Here is a 19265-nt window from a genome sequence, read left to right as displayed (position 1 = left end):
TCCTCCTCTGTCTGCCCCTCCCCTGCTCATGCTCAGCCTTTATCTCTCAATAATGAATAAACGTTGAAAAAAAAATTTTAATTTCAAACAAAAATCTGAGCATTGTAATTATTTTAGAAATGATAGGAATCTGCCCCAAATTGGTGGACAGTCCCTGACCTCATGCCTTTCTCCATAACCTTATGGGATGAAATGGCAGCAATACCCACAAAATACTTCTGAGACCAGGATTCGAACCCTAGCTACACACAAACAAGTCAGGTCACTCCTCTGGTCTGTGCCTAAAATGAGGAGATAGTGGTGAGTGGTAGATTCTCCCGTTGTGTTTTCTAGAATCCTTGAGCATTGGAGAGAGAAGGGAGGCTGTGCCACTCAACCTCTGCCACCACCAGAACACCCCCACTTTTTTTCTGTGTCCTGTTTGGGGTTCCAGGAGTGGATAAGAGTAGAGGCCGTGGAGCCAGAATATGTGAATCCGTATCCCAGCTCTCACACTTCCTAGCTGTGTGTCCTTGGGCAAGTGACTTAATCTTCCTGTGCCCCAGTTTCCTCACCTAAAACTGGAAATGATATTGGTACCTTCTCAGAGGGTCACTGACTCATGGAATGCTTAACTCAGTGCCAAGCATGTGGTAAGCACACAGTAAATGTTAGCTGCCATTCTTTTCTCTTTCTTTTTTTTGGGGGGGGGGGGGGAAGAAAGTGTTCCCTACTTTAAAAGAATAAAAACAATAACGAAAAACAGCTTAAGTACCACTAATGTAGACCTATCAAAGGTCTCTTAAGTTCCGTGTGGTATCCTGAAGTCATTTTGGTGAGAGGCTTAAAAGCCCTTAGTGATGCTGAATAAGGCTTATGGATAAAGCAGTGAAATTTCATGAGGCTTTCAATTTCTAGGGGTTTTCTTCGTGTCCTCAACCACAGTGTTTGGACATGGACAACTTCCATTTTCAGTCACTTCCTGCTTTGTACATCTACCCGATGACCTGATCTCATTTGACAGAATGTTTGTGGTCAGGATTTAGTGGCTAATAAAATACCATACCACTTGTTTTGATCCTCAGTATAATAAAGTGGGATGGGAGACAAATTTGTATACCTCAGAAGGAAAAGCTGTTGCTGTGAGCGGAAGTAAATACTTGATCTTTACATCTTTGTGTCGCGTGGAGAGATTAATCCTGCTGCCACTTCAGAAATGGAGACCTAGATAGGGTCGAGATTGATTGTATGGTGTGATGAAAGAGCCCTGTCCTGGGATTGAGACACTGCTCGTGCTGCCACTGACAAGCAGCGGGACCTTTGACAAGTCACGTCAACTCTGGGCTTCCATTTTCTCTCCTAACATCCGGGGATTGAACTAGATTACCTCTCAAGAGCACCTTACGGTTGTGACATCATGTTTCAGTGATAAGTGGATTCCTTGTACTTAAAAGCCTATATACCTAAGTGAAAAAATACAGAGAGCAACCGAATGTGCCAGATGCTTTCCCTTGTCTCTCATTTAATCCTCATAACTGTCCTGTGTTATAGGTGGTACCGTCCCTACTCTGCAGATAATGATAGCGACCATTTTTTGAACATGTGTGCCAGGCACTGTGCTAAGCTCTTTACAGACATTCTCTCACTCAGTCCTCCCAACAACCCTCTGAGGTGGGTACTGTAATCCCGATTGTTCAGATGAGGAAACTGAGGCTTAGACTGCCTATAGCTTGGCCAGGATCCTACACAGCCAGTATATGGCAGAGTTGGATTTCAAACTTAAAAGTCCCGTGGCAAAGGCAGTTTTAGCCACTGTGCTGTCGTGCCAGCTGAGAGTGAAGACGCTAAGTCAGGGAGCAGTTAAAAGAGAAGTGGCAGAGTCAATATTTGGACTCTTTTTTTTCCCCCCTATTCTAGGTCCTATGCACCTTCAAGTACATCCCATCACAGTATGTTCCAATTTGTCGAGAGCCTGTCAATGTAAAACTGACGTCAATTTCTGAAACCAAGAGTTCTTTGACTCTGGTGCCCCTGGCTGGCTCATTCTTAAGAGTATGCGACTCTTGGTCTCAGGGTCATGAGTTCGAGGCCCATGGTGGGCGTAGAGATTACTTAAATAAACTTTGAAAAAGACAAAAAGTTTTTTAACTTGAAGATCAGTTGCCCCTGGCATAGCTTCTCAGAGCAAAGGAAGGGAGTGTTTTGCCTTTTGCTCTACACCCTTAACCTGCCGCCCATTTTAGTGTGCGTGAGTGTAAAGGTGCCCTTCAGCGGCAGCACCCGGGAGAGCTCTGTGCTGAGACCCGCGAACCTAAGGCTTCAAAATTAGGAGTGCCAGCCACCTGGCCACCTATAAGTGCCCGCCCGCCCCTGTGATGATGGTTAGATTTTAACCTGCTCTCATCCCAGGAGTGCAGTATTTGCCACAAACAAAATAGAACCTAGATGCAATTTACCCAGATGGATTGTCACATTTCTATGTTTGCTATGGTTTTTCAGAGTTTTTGTAATTTGCTTGAATGATCTCGAGTTTCTCAGATTGTGCTGACCTCGGAACTACCTGTGTGTTTTCTCTTTACCGTTCTAGGTATCATTAATATTTGATTTCAAGCACCAGCCATCAGTACCAGTTGGGCAGCTCTGGGTGGAAATGCTTCGATTCTATGCATTAGAATTTAATTTGGCTGATTTAGTGATAAGTATCCGTGTCAAAGAATCAGTGTCTCGTGAATCCAAGGATTGGCCCAAAAAGCGCATTGCCATTGAAGGTATCTCAGAATGTTTCTCTTAAATTTCCTTTCCTTTTAAGGTACCAGTCTAACCGCATGCTTTGTATTTCATTCTCCTTTCAGCTCCCACGTGTAACATAGGCCTGACCCCAACAGCGAAATAAACAGTTAGACTCTGGCATGTGTTACCGTGGTCATTCCAAGGGACCAGACTGTTCTTTCTGGGTTTTTTATGCACTGCAATAAAATGTCTTAGTTAAAAAATAGCTAAACAGTGGCTGGGCGAGTCCTCGCTTTCTTTGTAAATTGCTTACCAACCTAAACGCAAAAAAAAATTTTTTCCCCCGGTGATGTGTGAATCCTCCTTTCCTCTCTGCTGTTCTCATTGCTGGATTTTTAGATTCAGCCCTTTCATGGGTTGTTGATGTTGTTTAGATGTTTAAGATGAGAAACTACTTTTCCTCATGAAAAATAATTCTTGGTTGGATTCCTCTTCATAGCGAGAGGCTAGTTATTTTTGGAATATCTACAATAGCATTTGGAACTTATTCCTGAAAACACTTTTTCTAGTGAAGGCTCATTTAACTAAAACCATTGTATGAAAGAGTCACTGATGTGCCCTGTAGACTACATTAAATGGACGAGCTCTTCTCAGCTTTGCAAAATCAGGAGGTTGAAAACCCTCTAGAAATCTTAGTTCTCCTCCTTCAGATAATTTAAAGAACCTCCTAAATGGAATTCTCGTATTTTTGCTTGATTTTTTTCAAGCTTTTATATTGCATAAGAGGGTTTTTGTTTTTTGTTTTTTGTTTTTTTTTTGCATTTTGCATTTTGCATAAATTCTGTGTGCAGTCATGGGGATCTCACATTTTTAAACCCTCCCCTGCAGTTTCTCTGGCTCAGCTCTTCTGGCCAATTGCCTAACCTGCTGGAGTTCTAGGGGAGGAGAAAAGATTGAGAGAAGTGGTGTCTCCTCCTGGTGCCTCCCTCTCGCCCCTGAATTCAGTCCAGCCAGTTCAGTGATGGGGCTTCCCAGGGCAGAAGAGTGGAGGTAAGCTCTACACACCACAGGGCCTGGCTGAGTGGGGAGGCAGAGCACTCAGCAGAGCCTGGCGGGAAGACCTCCCTTCCCCAGGGCGCGAGAGCCACACTGATGACACCTTTTTTACCTCCACAGTCACAGAACAGACTAGGGAAGGGGTACTGGTTCTCAGCAGAATGGGTTCTCTTCATAGAGCAGATGTTTAAGAAAACATTTCTTTTTGTTCTGAAACCACATCCCACCCCCAGTTTGGTAAAACGCATACAAGATCCACGCTAAATTCTAGTAGTGTGTGTTTGTTGTCTTGTCTACAGCAGGCTAATTTTTAAAATGTGAAATGGAAACGTATGAAGTGGTGGGTTTTTGTTTTTTTTTCTTCTCGTTACAGATCCCTACTCTGTTAAAAGAAATGTGGCAAGGACTCTAAATAATCAGCCCGTGTTTGAATATATACTTCATTGTTTAAGGACAACATATAAGTATTTTGCTCTTCCACACAAAATTACAAAATCCAGCCTTCCAAAGCCTCTGAATACTGTCACGCGTATTTCCGAACACTCTAAAGAAGTAGCAAACGTGGGGGCACGAGCAAAAGGTGATGAACTCAAAAGCTCAGCTTTGGCTCAAGAGCCAGGTGCTGCCAGTTCAGGTGCGAACACCTGCCAGGTACAGCCACTTACAGAGACTGCTGAAAGCTTTGGAGGCCCCCCAGCAGAGGAAATGGGGCACGCGCATGTCAGCATCCACCTGGAAAACTCCAGCCGTGTCAGGACAGGGGCCGGTTGTGATGGTTGTGAGGATGTTAAAGCACACCGTCGAGCAGCGGGAAGTAAAGCTGGGAGCGAGGGCAAGCATCCTTTGCCTGCCGGTGATCAAGGGCCAAGCAGTAGCAGACGTGGAGAGCTTGTCCTCCGTGGCGGCACACAGAATAAGGAGACAGATAACACTTTGGATGTAGAAGACTTCCACAGTCCTACGGCCGACGAGTGTGATGGATTCGTCACTTCAGAGGACAAGGCTGATGTTGATGAAGAAGGCGTAGAAGGTCCTGATGAGCTGGAAGATGCTCTAGGCCACTTTGCTCCTTCAAGACAGGGTCACGTGTCAAGAATCATTCATTCCGATGAGGAGGAGGAGGAGGAGGAAGAGGAAGAGGAGGACGATGAAGAACCCAGGCTGTCCATTCCCCGGAGGGAAGATGAGGACGACTTGGCAAATGAAGATGAGTTAGAAAATCCGTACACAGGATCAGGGGACGAGGACGCCCTGTCTGAGGAGGACGATGAATTAGGCGGATCTGCTAAGTATAAAGACCTGAAAGAAGATGGAAAACATGTGGACGGGGCTCTACTAATGGAATTGAATAAAATCAGTCTTAAAGAAGAAAATGCATGTGAGGAAAGTTGCACTGCAGATCAGTCTGATTTCTTCTATGAATTTAGTAAACTCATCTTCACCAAAGGCAAGGTAATCCGTGCCACTCCTTGAACTAAGAGACGTTAAATGGTTTTTTAGTGCATGTAATTTTAAATTTTGTGGACTAGAACAGAGCTGTGCCCTGTGCTGGTGGTAGTCAGGAGTTCGTCTTCCACTCCGGTACAACCGCTCCATGTCCTGCCCTCCTTAGACCCCTGGGAATTTGCATAGGCTGTAGGGAATGCTGTCGGGAGTGGAAATAACTGCCTTTTACTCCTGAGTATCCCAGAAGATGTCCCCATCTCAAGTAGTTTGCAGCGGTTGCACGTTATTTTTGTTCCTTTGGGAAGTCAGAGTAGGCTGTGGGGCTTTTGAGAAAATGATTCAGGACCCCTTTAGTTGGCAAATAGAGTTGTAAACGAAGTCTTGGTTTGCTTTGCCACCTTCCCATAGTCTCCTACAGTTGTGTGCAGTTTATGCAAACGAGAAGGTCATCTCAAGAAGGACTGTCCCGAAGACTTCAAAAGAATTCAGCTGGAACCTTTGCCGCCGCTGACACCCAAATTTTCAAATATCTTAGATCAAGTTTGCATCCAGTGTTACAGTAAGTTACTAACACTTCTTTTCATTTGTCAGAATGTCGCATTGGCATTTGCCCCAAGAGTCCTCTGACTCACTAACCTGTTAGCTCCATCACTGGGACCAAGTCTGTCCCATTTTCCCCCGTGTCCATGGAGCTCTGTGTGTAATGCCTATTCTGGCTGAGATGCATAGTAAATAATTGTTGCAGGAAAAACGGGGAGAGGGAGGACCTTTTAAGCCTTGCTATTGGAGTACTAGCATTCCCAACTGGTGTTCCTTGGACTGTTTTTCTAAGCAGTTATTAGTATTTCATGACAGTTGGTGCCTGGGTGGTTCAGTGGGTTAGGCATCAGACTCTTGATCTGAGCTCATGTCATGATCTCAGGGTCGTGAGTTCAAGCCCCGCACTTAAAATAAAATAGTTCCACAGGTCAAGGAGGGAATGCGTCTACCCTCAGCGGAGGCTGGGGGTGTTGGGGTTGGGGCAAGAGATTTACAGGGCATATTAGCATCATAATGGCTTCTGAGAAATGTTCTAGTAAAAAACCTGTTTAACTCTTTATTGAAATATTCCCAAAATGTGGGCATAATATACTTTTTAATTAACACTAATTAATAGCTCCCTAACAGCCCTTTGAGGAACACCAGTGTGGGGAAGCATTGGTATACAGAGGGTTAAAGTTCCACAAAGGAAAAACATTTAAAGGAGAGGCAGGTGACTTGAGATGAGCCTGACGCCTCACAGTGCTCTGTCCTGAGGTGTCCCTGCCAGAAGACACTTGTTCTTAGCCAGTGAGTTAGTCTTTTGCAAACCTTTTTGGAGGTGATAAGCTATGAAAGGAAAACTAGGTTCCCCTCAGAAACATATGCACATGCTTATAAAGGTTTGTGTTCACACTTTGGGAGAGTTGCCTGAAGACCACCTTTATAGACCCCTGGGGTCTCTGAAATCTAGTAGCAGAACCGCCACTCAGATTTGTTTCTATTTCAGGAGCAGTTCCTGGGGGCAGAAGTTTTTCAAAGAAAGACAGACTCTATTGTATATTACTAATGCTGTCTACCAAGAAGATGCTTGAAATTTAGGGCTTTCTTTTTAACTTGCTAGATTTTGTTTTATAAAAAGTGTGATCTTCCCCTCCCCCCCGCAAAGAATGTGAACAATCTTTGTTTCTGAATGTTTTCTATTTTAAACAGAGGATTTTTCTCCAACTATTTTGGAAGATCAGGCTCGTGAACATATTCGGCAAAACCTAGAAAGTTTCATAAGACAGGAGTTTCCAGGTAAATAACTTTTTAACCTTTAAGAAAAGAAAGGTCTCTCCAAAATGAATAAATGTTAAAAAAAATTTAAAAAAAAAAATGGGGCGCCTGGGTAGCTCAGTCAGTTAAGCGTCCTACTTCCGCTCAGGTCATGATCTCACAGTCTGTGAGTTCAAGCCCCGCGCCAGGCCCTGTGCTGACAGCTTGGAGCCCGGAGCCTGCTTCGGATTCTATGTCTCCCTCTCTCTCTGCCCCTCCCCCGCTCATGCTCTGTCTCTCTCACTCTCAAAAATGAATAAATGTTAAGAAAAATTTTTAAAGAAAAGAAAGGTGGTGTGACCTTCCTTCAGAACGAGCACGTGTGTTACAAGCACATTAACTTTGAGAACGAGAAAGTAGTTTTGCGGGGACGGTGGGGACAGGGCTGTGGTTACTTTGTGATGTACTTTGGATGCTCTTTGCTCTGCTGCTTTACCGACGGAGAGGACACTAGCAGTGTGGGATTTCTGTTAGCAGACGCCACAAGTGAAATTTCATTTCGTGTTATGTTTGAAGTCAAAGTTTGCACCTCCAGACTTTGGAAAATATTCCAAGAAGTGAATATTTAGAGAGCAGTAAGCTTACATTACTAAATATACTGATGTGATCCACATTTTCCTTGAAATGTCCTTGCAATTTAAGAAAAAAGTGGCACTTGGTAGTCTTTCACACCATATACACATTGTATTTGTTTAAAGTAAATTTTGAGAGAAAGTAGTTTGTCATAAATACGACAATATAATGAGGATAGTTAACAGATGGGTATTTTTGATCCATGTGAGGGCCGTTTTGATCAGAACATTAAATGTACTCAGGTAATTAGTTATCACTTTTCGTCTATCCCCAACAGGAACTAAATTGAGCTTGTTTGGCTCCTCCAAAAATGGATTTGGGTTCAAACAGAGTGACCTTGACGTCTGCATGACAATTAACGGGCTTGAAACCGCGGAGGTACGGTGACCACGTAAAACTCAAATCTGCTGCGGCAATGTGATTTGACCATCTTGACTGACAGGACGTCTTGGTATTTTCCACATTTACCAGAGCATACCATACGGAGCATGCCATGTGTCACAGTCTCTCTGGTCAGATACTTAAGAAGCTTAGAGGTAAACCTGAGGAGCACCGAAGCTTGTCTTTTCCACCCACGGTACAAAGTGCCTTTGGAAGTGACCCGTGGGAACGTGACAAAGCCAAACCAGCCCCCGCAGGGTCCCCCTGGCGTAGCCCGGAGGCTGACTTTGCCACACACAGCCCATATAAGACTTCTTGAAAAGTTTTGAGGAGGCAGGCAGTGTGGTTTTCTGAGATGGTTTTTAGCAGGCAGTCAAATGGGATTCGATGATAAGAGTGCTGAACTTACAGTTCAGAGACCTAGATTCAAGACAGACTTGGTTTCATGAGTTCCTAAACATGTGGCCTTTGGTTGATAAACCTATAAAATGAAAAGGATCATTTCTGTTCCTCTTGCCCCCAGAGATTGTTGTGCACATCAGCTTGGATCACGCCTGTCAGGAGTCCGCAGACTAGGGCCCACGGGCTAAACCCAGCCACGGGCATATTTTGTCAGTACAGGTTCATTAGAACACAGTCACACCCCTTCACTTGTGACGTGGTTACGGCTTCTGCTTTTACTCGATAACTACCGAGTCGAGTACTTGCAACAGAGTCGTATGATTTGCAAAGCAGAAAAGGTTTGCTGGCCCCTGACAAATATGAAATACTGCATAAAGGTATAAAGTCTAAGAAGTGCTAAGTCCCTTTCTTTTTTTATTTTTAACAACAGTCCAAATGCTGTATATCCAAATGAGTGATGCTGCTGTCACTCAAGATCTTTTTTATGTCTTTCCTTATTTTCAAGTCTTTGTCTTTTGAGGATGTATCTGATTTGGGGAAAATAGCCAAAAGTTACCTACCCTGAGTTTGGTGAGTAAAGAGGATAAACAAGGTTGGGTCCGATATGTGGAATTACCTTATTGCACATCATCAATAATGAATTTTTACATGGCTTATAAAACTAGCTTTGCGGGCATTTCTGAAGTAAAATTCCAAATATGTTCTGCGATGTGTATAACCATCAAAAGGGCTTATGTTGTAAAATGTCGGCCCGCTGTTTTTAAGTATGATTTATTTGAAACATTGGTATTTGCTACATGACCTTGATTCGCCTCGTCCTGTGGAGAGAGCATCTAAGCTTCATTACTCTGCACAGCAGTTCTTGTAATTGAAAGATAATGAAAGTCCATCCAGAATGAATAAGAGGGGCCACAGAAGCTCCCTCTTACTTATTCTGGCACAGAGGGTACTTCTGAGTAACATGGTTACAGGGAAGGGGAAATGGAGGTCCTCATGGTTCAGACTTTTCCAGGTGCTCTGATTTCAGCCTTTGTTGTACAATTAGTAAGTGAGGGCTGTGAGGACCTTTTGTATCCTCAGGATATTTCCTATGAATACTGACCAAGGCTTGCCTAAACGAGAAAAAAATCTATATAGATGGGTTGAACTTATTATTTCTAAAGGTAATGGAAACTATTTGTTACCACATTAGGAACCTGTCTTCCATTTTCGGTTCAGTATGTGCAATTTTTGTTGCAGGGGTTGGACTGTGTAAGAACTATTGAAGAATTGGCAAGAGTCCTCAAAAAACATTCAGGTACCTCTACAAACTTTTTCCAAAAATAGTTTTGTCTTTTAATTAGTGTTTTGCATCCTTAGAATTCATCAATGCCAGTGAAACCATAGAGTGGCTCATCTGTAGCACATGTGCGGTATTGGTGTCTTTAAAAAATTTTGTCATTCAGCACGAAAGACTGAGGCAATCAGTGGTCATTGGTGTGCATAGCGTTGCCTGGCTCAGTTTTATTTCAAAACAAGCATATACCATACAGGCAAGAAATTTTGGAAATCTTTTTGCTTTATTGACCTTGTATTACCCAAAGTGTAGGGGTTGCTGACAGCAGCATGAAGTACATGGAAAGCACTGGGGGCTTATGGATTGTATTTGTAGCTGTATTGCTGGACGACTGTATGCAACCCTGAACAAGTCATCTAACTTTACTTGATCCCTTGCCATCGATAAATTGAGAAAGCTATAAAATGTGTAGATGCTATGAATAGTGCACGGTGCTGACATGCCATTGACATGTTCTTTTGCTGTCAGGGACAGCTGTGGATGCTGTTAACAGTGAGAATCTTCTTTTAAAATGTGATGCAGCAAATTTCTGTGCTAGGAGCTGGGAGCTGGGAATGAAGGTGAACAAGATATGGTCCGTACCCTCACGACACTTAAAATCCATGATGTGTCCATCAAAAGCTTTCTTTTATCTCAGTCAAGAGTAGACTTAGGTTAACATCACGGGCAGCACACACGTAGATACACGAACGTACACCGTGAGTGCTATCTCCCCTTTTTGTTTTATATTTTTTATTTCCAGGAGTTTAAATAAAAAGGGTACCATGTTACTTCCATAACAAGATAATCTTAACTTTGGTTTATTTCTTCTGAAAGTTAACCTGGAGCATCAGTATTTTTTTTTAATAACATGCATTGATGTAATTGTTTTTGTCATCGAAAATAAGTGTTCCCCTCACTTAGGAATTTTACCTCTAAAGATCATGAGCTTTTTAAATTTTTTTGAGGAGTGTGCAAAGAAACTAAATTGCTAAGTTGCCACAATTATTAATTGTTTGTACTGAGCTAGATTTTGACTTTTTATTTTGAAATAATTTGAAAATTAAAGCAGTAAAAATTGTATAAAGAACGCTGCATGTACTTCATTCAGATCTACCAGTTGTTAACATTTTACCACATTTGATACTCATTCTGTCTCTTCCTTGCTCACAATTTTTTTCTGTACCATTTGAGATTAAACTGCAGATACCATGTTCCTTTCACCTAAATACGGCAGTGTATATTTCCTAAGAATGAGCCATTGTTAAAAACAGGTCATTTTTAGGGGCACTCGGCTGGCTCAGGAAGAGAGCACGCAACTCTTGATCTCAGGATTGTAAGTTTGAGCTTCACGTTTCGTTGTAGAGATTACTTAAAAATAAAATCTTTTTTCTTTTTAAATGTAAAGATTTTTTTTTTTTTAATGTTTATTTATTTTATTTTGAAAGAGAGCGTGAGCTGGAGAGGGACAGGGAAAGAAGGAGACAGAGAATCCCACGCAGACTCCTCACTGTCAGCGCAGAGCCCAGTGCGAGGCTCGAACTCACAAACCATGAGATCATGACCCGAGCTGAAATTAAGAGTCAGATACTAAACTGACTGAGCCACCCAGGTGCCCTGAAATCTAAGTCTCCCAGACTATCTTGTTGGGTGCCTACTATGTGCTCAGCACTGTATTGGGCACTTAGGGATGGTGGAGCAATAAAAATAAGTCTACAGAAGTCTTTTCCTTGGACAGCTTTCAGATCTTAAAAACAGGAAGGTAATCTCACAGACCATGTAACAGTGTAAGGTAGTATTCATTTTTCAGAATGAGTCAGAAGCTGCAGTAAGTGTTTGGTAAGCTCTAAGGGGAGAGAAGTTCTGGGCAAGAGCTGCATAGGGGAGATTCATGTAAGAGTTGGGTTTATTCTGATCTCAGGGAATGATGAATATGATTCAAAAAGGATAAAAGAGAAGTCATTCCTAACGGGACGTGCACCTGAACGTGAGCGTTGCTGTAGTATATTTTGGAGTGTCGACAGTGGGAAGATCAATACATTTAGAGAGGAGTTTCAAGTGGTTACTATTACTATATAAAGGAAAGCCCACAGATATTTGGAAACCAGTGAAGTTTCTTCAAGAGAAGAGCAACCCAATAAAAACTAAGCTTTTTAGGCAACTGGTAGAGTCTCCCAGGGCAGGTATAACCTAAGTGAATTCAGGTTAGAAGGACCGTAACTAAAACGAAAAGGATAGGAGAGATTCCCAAGGGGAAGTTTCCTAGATTTGGTACCTACAAGTAAGAACTAAGAGTTCAGGCTAATGTCTGGATACTTGGGAAATGGGGACATTTGCAGAGAACACCATGTGGAGGTGTTTAGTTTGCCATAAAGGTTTAATTTCTAAGAGTCCAGCAAGCAATTGGAAATAAAGAGTTGTCAGTCAGGACTGAAGAACAGAAGAAAACAGTTTTGTATTGAAATCCTTGAAGAAAGAAAGACGAAGAATAAGACAATTCTAAGGGATCGTTTGAGAGAAGTTAAGGACTAGGCCTTAATTTCTGTGGGTAGAAATTAAGAAAGGACACTGAAAAATGAGCCCTTGGACTGACAAGAACCAGGATGATGTGCTGTGGATAAATCCTAGAGGACAGGCTGGTAATGGGACAGGCTAGTGTCAAATTCTAGAATGGGAAGGAAATGCAGTAAAAGGCTATCTAATTTAGAGGCAGGGTAACAGAGTAGTTGGTGGGAGTTCTGGAATCAGATTCTCTGCTTTTAAACCTTGGCTCCCCACTTGTTGGCTGTGTGTGCCTGGAAAGACACTCAGCCTCACTGAAAGTGCTCCGTTCCTCATCTTCACAGTAGATCAGCAATAATGGGATTTAAGGTTAAGAAAGGTGTCGTACATTTAAGTACGGCGTCTAGCATATGCCAGGTGTTCAGCAGATTCGAACGTCAATGTAAGTTAGACCTCCTCTGTCTCCCACACAGATGTATTTTTCTGTAATTTCTTCTGTCATATACATACTTTTCCCCTGAGCTCTGGATCACTATGCATCTGCCCTCTAGATATTGCCATTTACCTTTTTGAGAAAAACCTCAAACTCCATCTCAGAATGAGCTCCTCTTTCTCTTTACTGCCTTCCTTCTGCTGCAACCCGCTCTTCCTTCTGAATCCACTTTCTTGGTCGTTGACATTGACATCCTTGGACCCACCAAAATGGGTCAAGTGATCATTTATTTGTCCTAGAATAGGTTCAGTAGAAATTTGGAGTTGGTCACACCCACACATGAATCTCGGCTCTGCAGCTCACTAGCTGCATATTCCTTTTTTTTTTTTTTTTAATTTAATGTTTATTTATTTATTTTGAGAGAGAGAGAGTGGCGAGTAGGGGAGGGGCAGAGAGCAAGGAAGAGCGAGAATCCGAAGCAGGCTGTATGCCATCAGCCTGACTCCATACTCGATCTCATGAACCCTGAGATCGTGACCTGAGCTGAAATCAAGAGTCGGATGCCTAGCCAACTGAGCCACCCAGGTGCCCCACTAGCTGCATATTCCTAAGCAAGTTACTTTCTCTGGGGCTCTGTCTTTCAATCTGTTGGGTGAAGGTGATTAGTCTTAGGAGGTAATGTTTGTGAAGGATCCTAGGAGTTCAGAAACCAGTAGCTCTTACTCTTAACAGCGATTCCTTCTCGCTTATCCCCCACCCCCCCACCGCCTCCACTTCCCCAGCCCATCCAGGTACACCTGCTCTCAAGCCTGTCTTGCTGCTTCTCTGCATCTCTGTGCCACCATGGTAGTTCAGGTCCAGATCATTTTTTTATAATGGTCACTCTGCCTCCATTCCGGGTACCTCCAGTCTGTCCATAGCCAGGGGCATTGTCCGAATAGATATGGCCAGTGATTCTTCCCAACTTATACAGTTCATTGGTATCTATTTGCCTCTAAGGATAATTCTTAGCAGGATATATATGTTCTCTGTTTGGGCCCTTCCTGGTTTCTACCCCATCTCCTATCACTCATTCCTTTCCGTCAAGTCGACTCAATAGCCTACACGATCCCATGGAAGTTCTCGAACATCCTTTCTGCTTTAGGCATTTGCCCTGTCCTTATGTGCTTTTTTTTTTTTTTTTTCCTTGCCTTCTAAATCCCCTCAGCCACCTCTGTTTTTAACCTGTTGCTCTCCTTTGTCAAAGCCTGGTTCAGGCAATTCACTCCTCTCCTGTTGAAGTTGATTCTGTTCTTTTACTGTCTTCTAGCTCCATGATACGTAACTTTTGTTTTGAGGATTCAGAGGATCACCCTGTAGGCTTTTTTCTGTATTAGATATAGTCACGTGGAGAGAATAGATAGGGCCCGAGTAGTCTAGACTCTGTAGGAGTTTCTTCTGTTCTGGTGTTTATCAGACTGACAGCCCTATACACATGCACATGATCCGGTGAATTCCTGGAAGACAGCGGCTACCTCATTCATCCTTGTACTTCAGATATCAATGTGTTTAACAAATACAAACTTTGCCAGAAGAGTCTTCCCAGATGTTTAGTAACAGAATCGAGTAGTCCTAGTGACTGCAGTGAAACTAGCCAGAGTTTGGTTTACATCGTCTTATTTTGGGATATTAACATAAGAACCGCTTATGGCCCCAGCTGCTGTATTTAACAGTACTCTCTTATTCCTAACCTAGGTCTTAGAAACATCTTGCCTATCACAACAGCAAAGGTGCCAATTGTAAAGTTCTTCCATTTGAGAAGTGGTCTGGAGGTGGACATCAGCTTGTATAACACACTGGTAAGATTTTCCCCAGGACTTTTCTTCAGGGAGATGAAAGGGAACGAATGGCTCTTAATTTACAAAATAGCAAGTAAAATTAAGCCATTCCTTTGATCTTATTCGTTGTTTTCATTAGGAGTGTTTGCCTTTTGCCTGGCAAACTCTCTTAACAGAGAGTTAAGATAGTATTTATTTATTTTGAGGTCCGAGTGGCAGGTGCTTCTTGTTTGGCTTGAATTTTGTTTTAATTTTGGACTGTGTGTGTGTTTTTGGTCTCACACTTTGTTTCCTGCAGGGCTTTCCGGACCTTCTCTGGATACTATGGGCATTCAGTTTAAATAATGCCAGGGTGAAGTGGGGCATCCTTACGTCTACATAGATGGAATTATTTTAATAGCCCTTATTTCTAGAAATGTTCAGACTAAGGACATATTAATATGGAAGTCATGAGCTCAGATGTCATGTATAATTCTTATTATTTAGTAAGTTAATGAAGCTCATCTTTGGGGGAAAATACTTGTGTCAGTCTAAATGTCTTCAATCTAAAGTGAATTACACTGTAAACCTTTTCAGAATATTCCAGTTTAAATTTTTTTCTTCTATTTGGTAACTTACAATTTTCCTTTTAACAGGCCCTTCATAACACAAGGCTCTTATCTGCTTATTCAGCCATCGATCCCAGAGTGAAATATTTATGCTATACCATGAAAGTGTTTACAAAGGTGAGTATGCTTCCTGTTGTGATTCATTAGAAATTTCGTTGCATCTTCAAACTTAGTTGAAAACATGTCTATATTTTTTAAAGAATGATAGCCATGTTAAATGCTTCTTTTAACTAGTTTGGGAACCCTGCTGTGGCAAGCTAAAATTTTGTTGTCTTAAGTTTTACATACGATAATCTAATCTTGCTAGTGGCTGATGGTTGGGGGTTTTTGTTTTTGATGTCCCTTTGGTTGGTCTTTGGCATTTGAAAATGTAACTTTTTTGTTAATGCCCAATAGAAGCATTTTCCTTTTGTGATGGTAGAATAGCTGCAAATTTAGCAGGAAACATTGGTGATCTGTTCCTCATTTTCCTTCCCTCTAGATGTGTGATATTGGTGATGCTTCTAGAGGCAGCTTATCGTCATACGCATACACGCTTATGGTGCTATATTTTCTCCAGCAGAGGAATCCACCAGTCATTCCTGTCCTTCAAGAGGTATTAGTAAAAGAAATTGTGTTTCTCATCTGTAAACCTGGGTGATCTTTGAGCCCTCTTCCTTCTCTAATATTCTGTGATTCTGTAGTTAAATTTTTAACTATTTTCCTACAAGTTTTTGTATCAATGCATTAAATTTGTAATCCATACTAATAGTTTAAAAATTAATTTCAGATATACAAAGGTGAAAAGAAACCTGAAATATTTGTTGATGGCTGGAATATTTATTTTTTTGATCAAATAGATGAACTGGTACGTATTTTAAGAGTAAAGATTTTTTTACATCCTTGACTAAAAGTTAGCTGTACTATGCTGTGCTGTAATGGTCAACAACTATGTTTTCACTTGTTATATTTATTTATGTTATGATAGTAAAAAAACTAGCATATATAGATGTTTTCTTGGAAGTTGAAAACATTTTCATTTTAATAAAAATGAAAACATTTTAATTAAGTCAGGTGAGTTTCCAGGGACTATATGTAGGATTTCTTTAATGCCTGTTAATTCCAAATGGCTATGTAGCTTTATTCCAAATGAACAAATATTTGCTAAGTGGTTTTCTGCAAACAGTTTGGAAAGACTTTCTTTGAGTTCAAAGATCTAATAACCCAGGCATCATCAAGGCTCTTAAAATCTATTTCCAGATTCTTCCACAAACATGCACTCTGGGGTTTGACATTTAAAACCCTGAGCTTTCCCTATCTCCAGGTCACAGGGTAGAGATTAATAAAGTCATGTAAATGGTATTTTAAGATGTGAAAGAAAAGTTACAGAATTATATTTTTATGTATTTAGATTCCAGTTTAATAAGTCCAAACTTACTCCCTAAGATACAAATGAAGATAGATATTAACACTTTACTATAGAGCATGATATCTCTGTTCCCTTCTATTTCTAGCCCACCTATTGGCCAGAATATGGGAAAAATACAGAATCTGTTGGGCAGCTATGGTTGGGACTTCTTCGATTCTACACAGAAGAATTTGATTTTAAAGAACATGTTATTAGCATCAGGAGAAAAAGTCTGCTTACAACTTTTAAGAAACAGTGGACCTCAAAATACATTGTAATTGAAGGTACAAATAAAATGAAGCTTAAAATCGAATAGAATATAGAGTTTGAACTAGGAGGGCATCGTTCTCCATCCCTGCAGAGAACGGCAGGGAGCCACCAGCTGGGATGTGCAGCACTGCCATTCTGTTACTGTCCACATCAGCACACTTGTCTGTTTCCAGGATGAAGAGTTATTTTTAAGGGTGCCTGGTGGCTCAGTCAGTTAGGCATCCAACTTCAGCTCAGGTCATGATCTCATGGCTTGTGAGTTCGAGCCCCTCATTGGGCTCTGTGCTGACAGCTCAGAGCCTGGAGCCTGCTTCGGATTCTGTGTCCCTCTCTCACTCTGCCCCTCCCCTGCATGTTCAGTCAGTCTCTCTCTCTCTCTTTCTCTCTCTCTCTCTTTCTCTCTCTCTCTCTCTCTCTCTCTCTCTCTCTCTCCCTTCCTCCTTCCCTGTCCCCCACCCCAGAATAAATAAGCACTAGGAAAAAAATTTAAAAAAAAAAAAAAAAGACATTTTTAAATGACTGGTGTCCTCCTGTGGGCTTCTCCCCGCCTCAGAACTCTTTTGACCATGACACATCTTTGACTTTTGTTGAACACTTACTGGAGAATAAGTTTGCAATAGAGATAAGGCAGCTTTAAAAGAGTGGGACTTTTGAGGTGCCTGGGTAGCTCAGTTGATTAAGTATCTGACTCCTGATGTCAGCTCGGGTCATGATCTCACGGTTCGTGAGTTTGAGCCCTGCATCAGGCTCTGCGCTGACAGCTCAGAGCCTGCTTGGGATTCTCTCTCTCTCCCTCTCTCTGTTCCTACCCCGCTGTGCATTCACACGCTCTCTCGCTCTCTCTCTCTTTTTCTCTCTCTCAAAATAAATAATAAACTTAAAAAAAAAAAAGAGAGAGAGTAGGACTTTTAACACCTTCTGAATTGAGGGTTTGAAAAGTGGGCACTAATTGAATTTTCAAGATCCTTATTTGCTATTTATTGATGAAGGGGTTTACCTACAAGTAATTATATGTAAACTTTGGCATTTCTTTTGCCCATGCTGAAGCCTTTTCTTCCATTGAATGCAAGGATCCGTGGGCCATGTATGTTTGTAGTCAATTGTTTACTATATATTTTTTGTTTGTTTAATTTGAAAGAGAGAGTGAGTGAGAACGAGTGGGGGAGAGGGGCAGAGGAAAAGAAAGAGAATCCCAGGCAGCATCCACATTCAGCACGGAGCCCAACATGGGACTCGATCCCACAACTGTAGGATCATGACCTAAGGCCAAAACCAAGAGTTGGACACTTAACTGATTGAGCCACCCAGGCACCCCTCCAGTTTGTGGGATTTTAATATTAGGGTCAAAAGGGAGTTTAAATGTTTAAAACTGAACTGAGAAATGGCTTAAAAAATATTTTATTGGTTTTAATCTTTTTTATGTTTTTGGAAATACACTTATATTCGTTAAATCATGTATGTTACTTTAGGTTATGTTTCCGTCATTACTTCTGCCTATTGGCAGTATTAAGATACTGTGAACATTTGTAAAATTAAATTCAGATCACTATGGCTTTAGATATGACTTTAACTTTTTAGGATGTCGTATGTCAAAAACAGAACTTTGTCTTAAACCTTTCCATTATCACAGTGGGTCCTTACCGTCTCCAATTGTTCATATATTGTTTTTAATTTTGGAAGTCTCATTATCTTCTCATTTTTACATTCCTTTCAGATGAACCATTAGTAATAGGCTAAGTTAGAAAGAAGACTTTTTTAAAAATTTATTTATTTTGAGAGAGAAAGAGTACGCATGTGAGCACGTGAGTGGAGGAGGGGCAAAGAAAGAGGGAAAATCCCAAGCGGCCCCCTGCACCGCCAGCGCAGAGCCCGATTTGGGGCTCGGACCCATGAAACTATGAGATCATGACCTGAGCTGAAATCAAGAGCCAGATGCTTAATCAACTGAGCTACCCAGGCACCCTTAGAAGGAAGATTTTTAACCAGCTCTTCTAGAATGGAGGAATTTCAGGGGTGGTGGTGACAGTGATGTTTTTTACTGTACAGTAGCTTAATATTATAGTATCTCTGCTACATTAAGCAACAAACAAAAATACATGTACAAGTTACCAGAAGAAAATGTGACCAGACCTACTAGGAAGGTAACCTTCTGAAAGCAGTTGTTAGTGTAGGGTCAAACTGAGTGAAGGCTTCTGTACTCCAGTAACGTGCTACTGAGTCTTTATCCCGAATGGTGTGCCCCATTTATTGCACATTAAAAGCATAACAGATAAATAATAATAATTTAAAAAAATTAAAAATTAAAAAAATTAAAAATTTTTAAAAAAAGCATAACAGACAACCAGAAAGATGCCTCATTTTACTTCTTTACTCCTTTTCAAAGATTTTTTTTAATGTTTATTTATTTTGAGAGAGAAAAAGAATGGAGGAGGGCCAGAGAGAAAGAGAGAGAGAGAGAGAGAGAGAGAGAGAGAGAGAGAGAGAGAGAATGAATCCCAAGCAGGCTCCACGCTGTCAGTGCAGAGCCCAA

General features: G+C 41.5%; 1 protein-coding gene across 3 annotated transcripts in view; it reads left to right on the top strand.

The window, feature by feature from the left end:
• Positions 1-19265, top strand: part of TUT7 (terminal uridylyl transferase 7) — a 77698-nt gene that overhangs the window by 21065 nt on the left and 37368 nt on the right. For all 3 annotated transcript variants that reach the window (XM_049653856.1, XM_049653915.1, XM_049653784.1), the window contains exons 11-21: positions 2567-2747; positions 4139-5217; positions 5620-5770; positions 6943-7029; positions 7898-7998; positions 9643-9700; positions 14388-14491; positions 15106-15195; positions 15560-15673; positions 15848-15925; positions 16572-16749. In XM_049653856.1, coding sequence (XP_049509813.1) covers positions 2567-2747; positions 4139-5217; positions 5620-5770; positions 6943-7029; positions 7898-7998; positions 9643-9700; positions 14388-14491; positions 15106-15195; positions 15560-15673; positions 15848-15925; positions 16572-16749 — 2221 coding nt within the window. The remainder of the gene's footprint in view (positions 1-2566; positions 2748-4138; positions 5218-5619; positions 5771-6942; positions 7030-7897; positions 7999-9642; positions 9701-14387; positions 14492-15105; positions 15196-15559; positions 15674-15847; positions 15926-16571; positions 16750-19265) is intronic.

The sequence above is a fragment of the Panthera uncia genome, chromosome D4 (assembly GCF_023721935.1).
Source record: "Panthera uncia isolate 11264 chromosome D4, Puncia_PCG_1.0, whole genome shotgun sequence".
In the NCBI taxonomy this organism is placed as follows: Eukaryota; Metazoa; Chordata; class Mammalia; order Carnivora; family Felidae; genus Panthera; species Panthera uncia.
The sequence above is the reverse complement of the archived record's forward strand: the minus strand, read 5'-3'. Positions and strand labels throughout refer to the sequence as shown.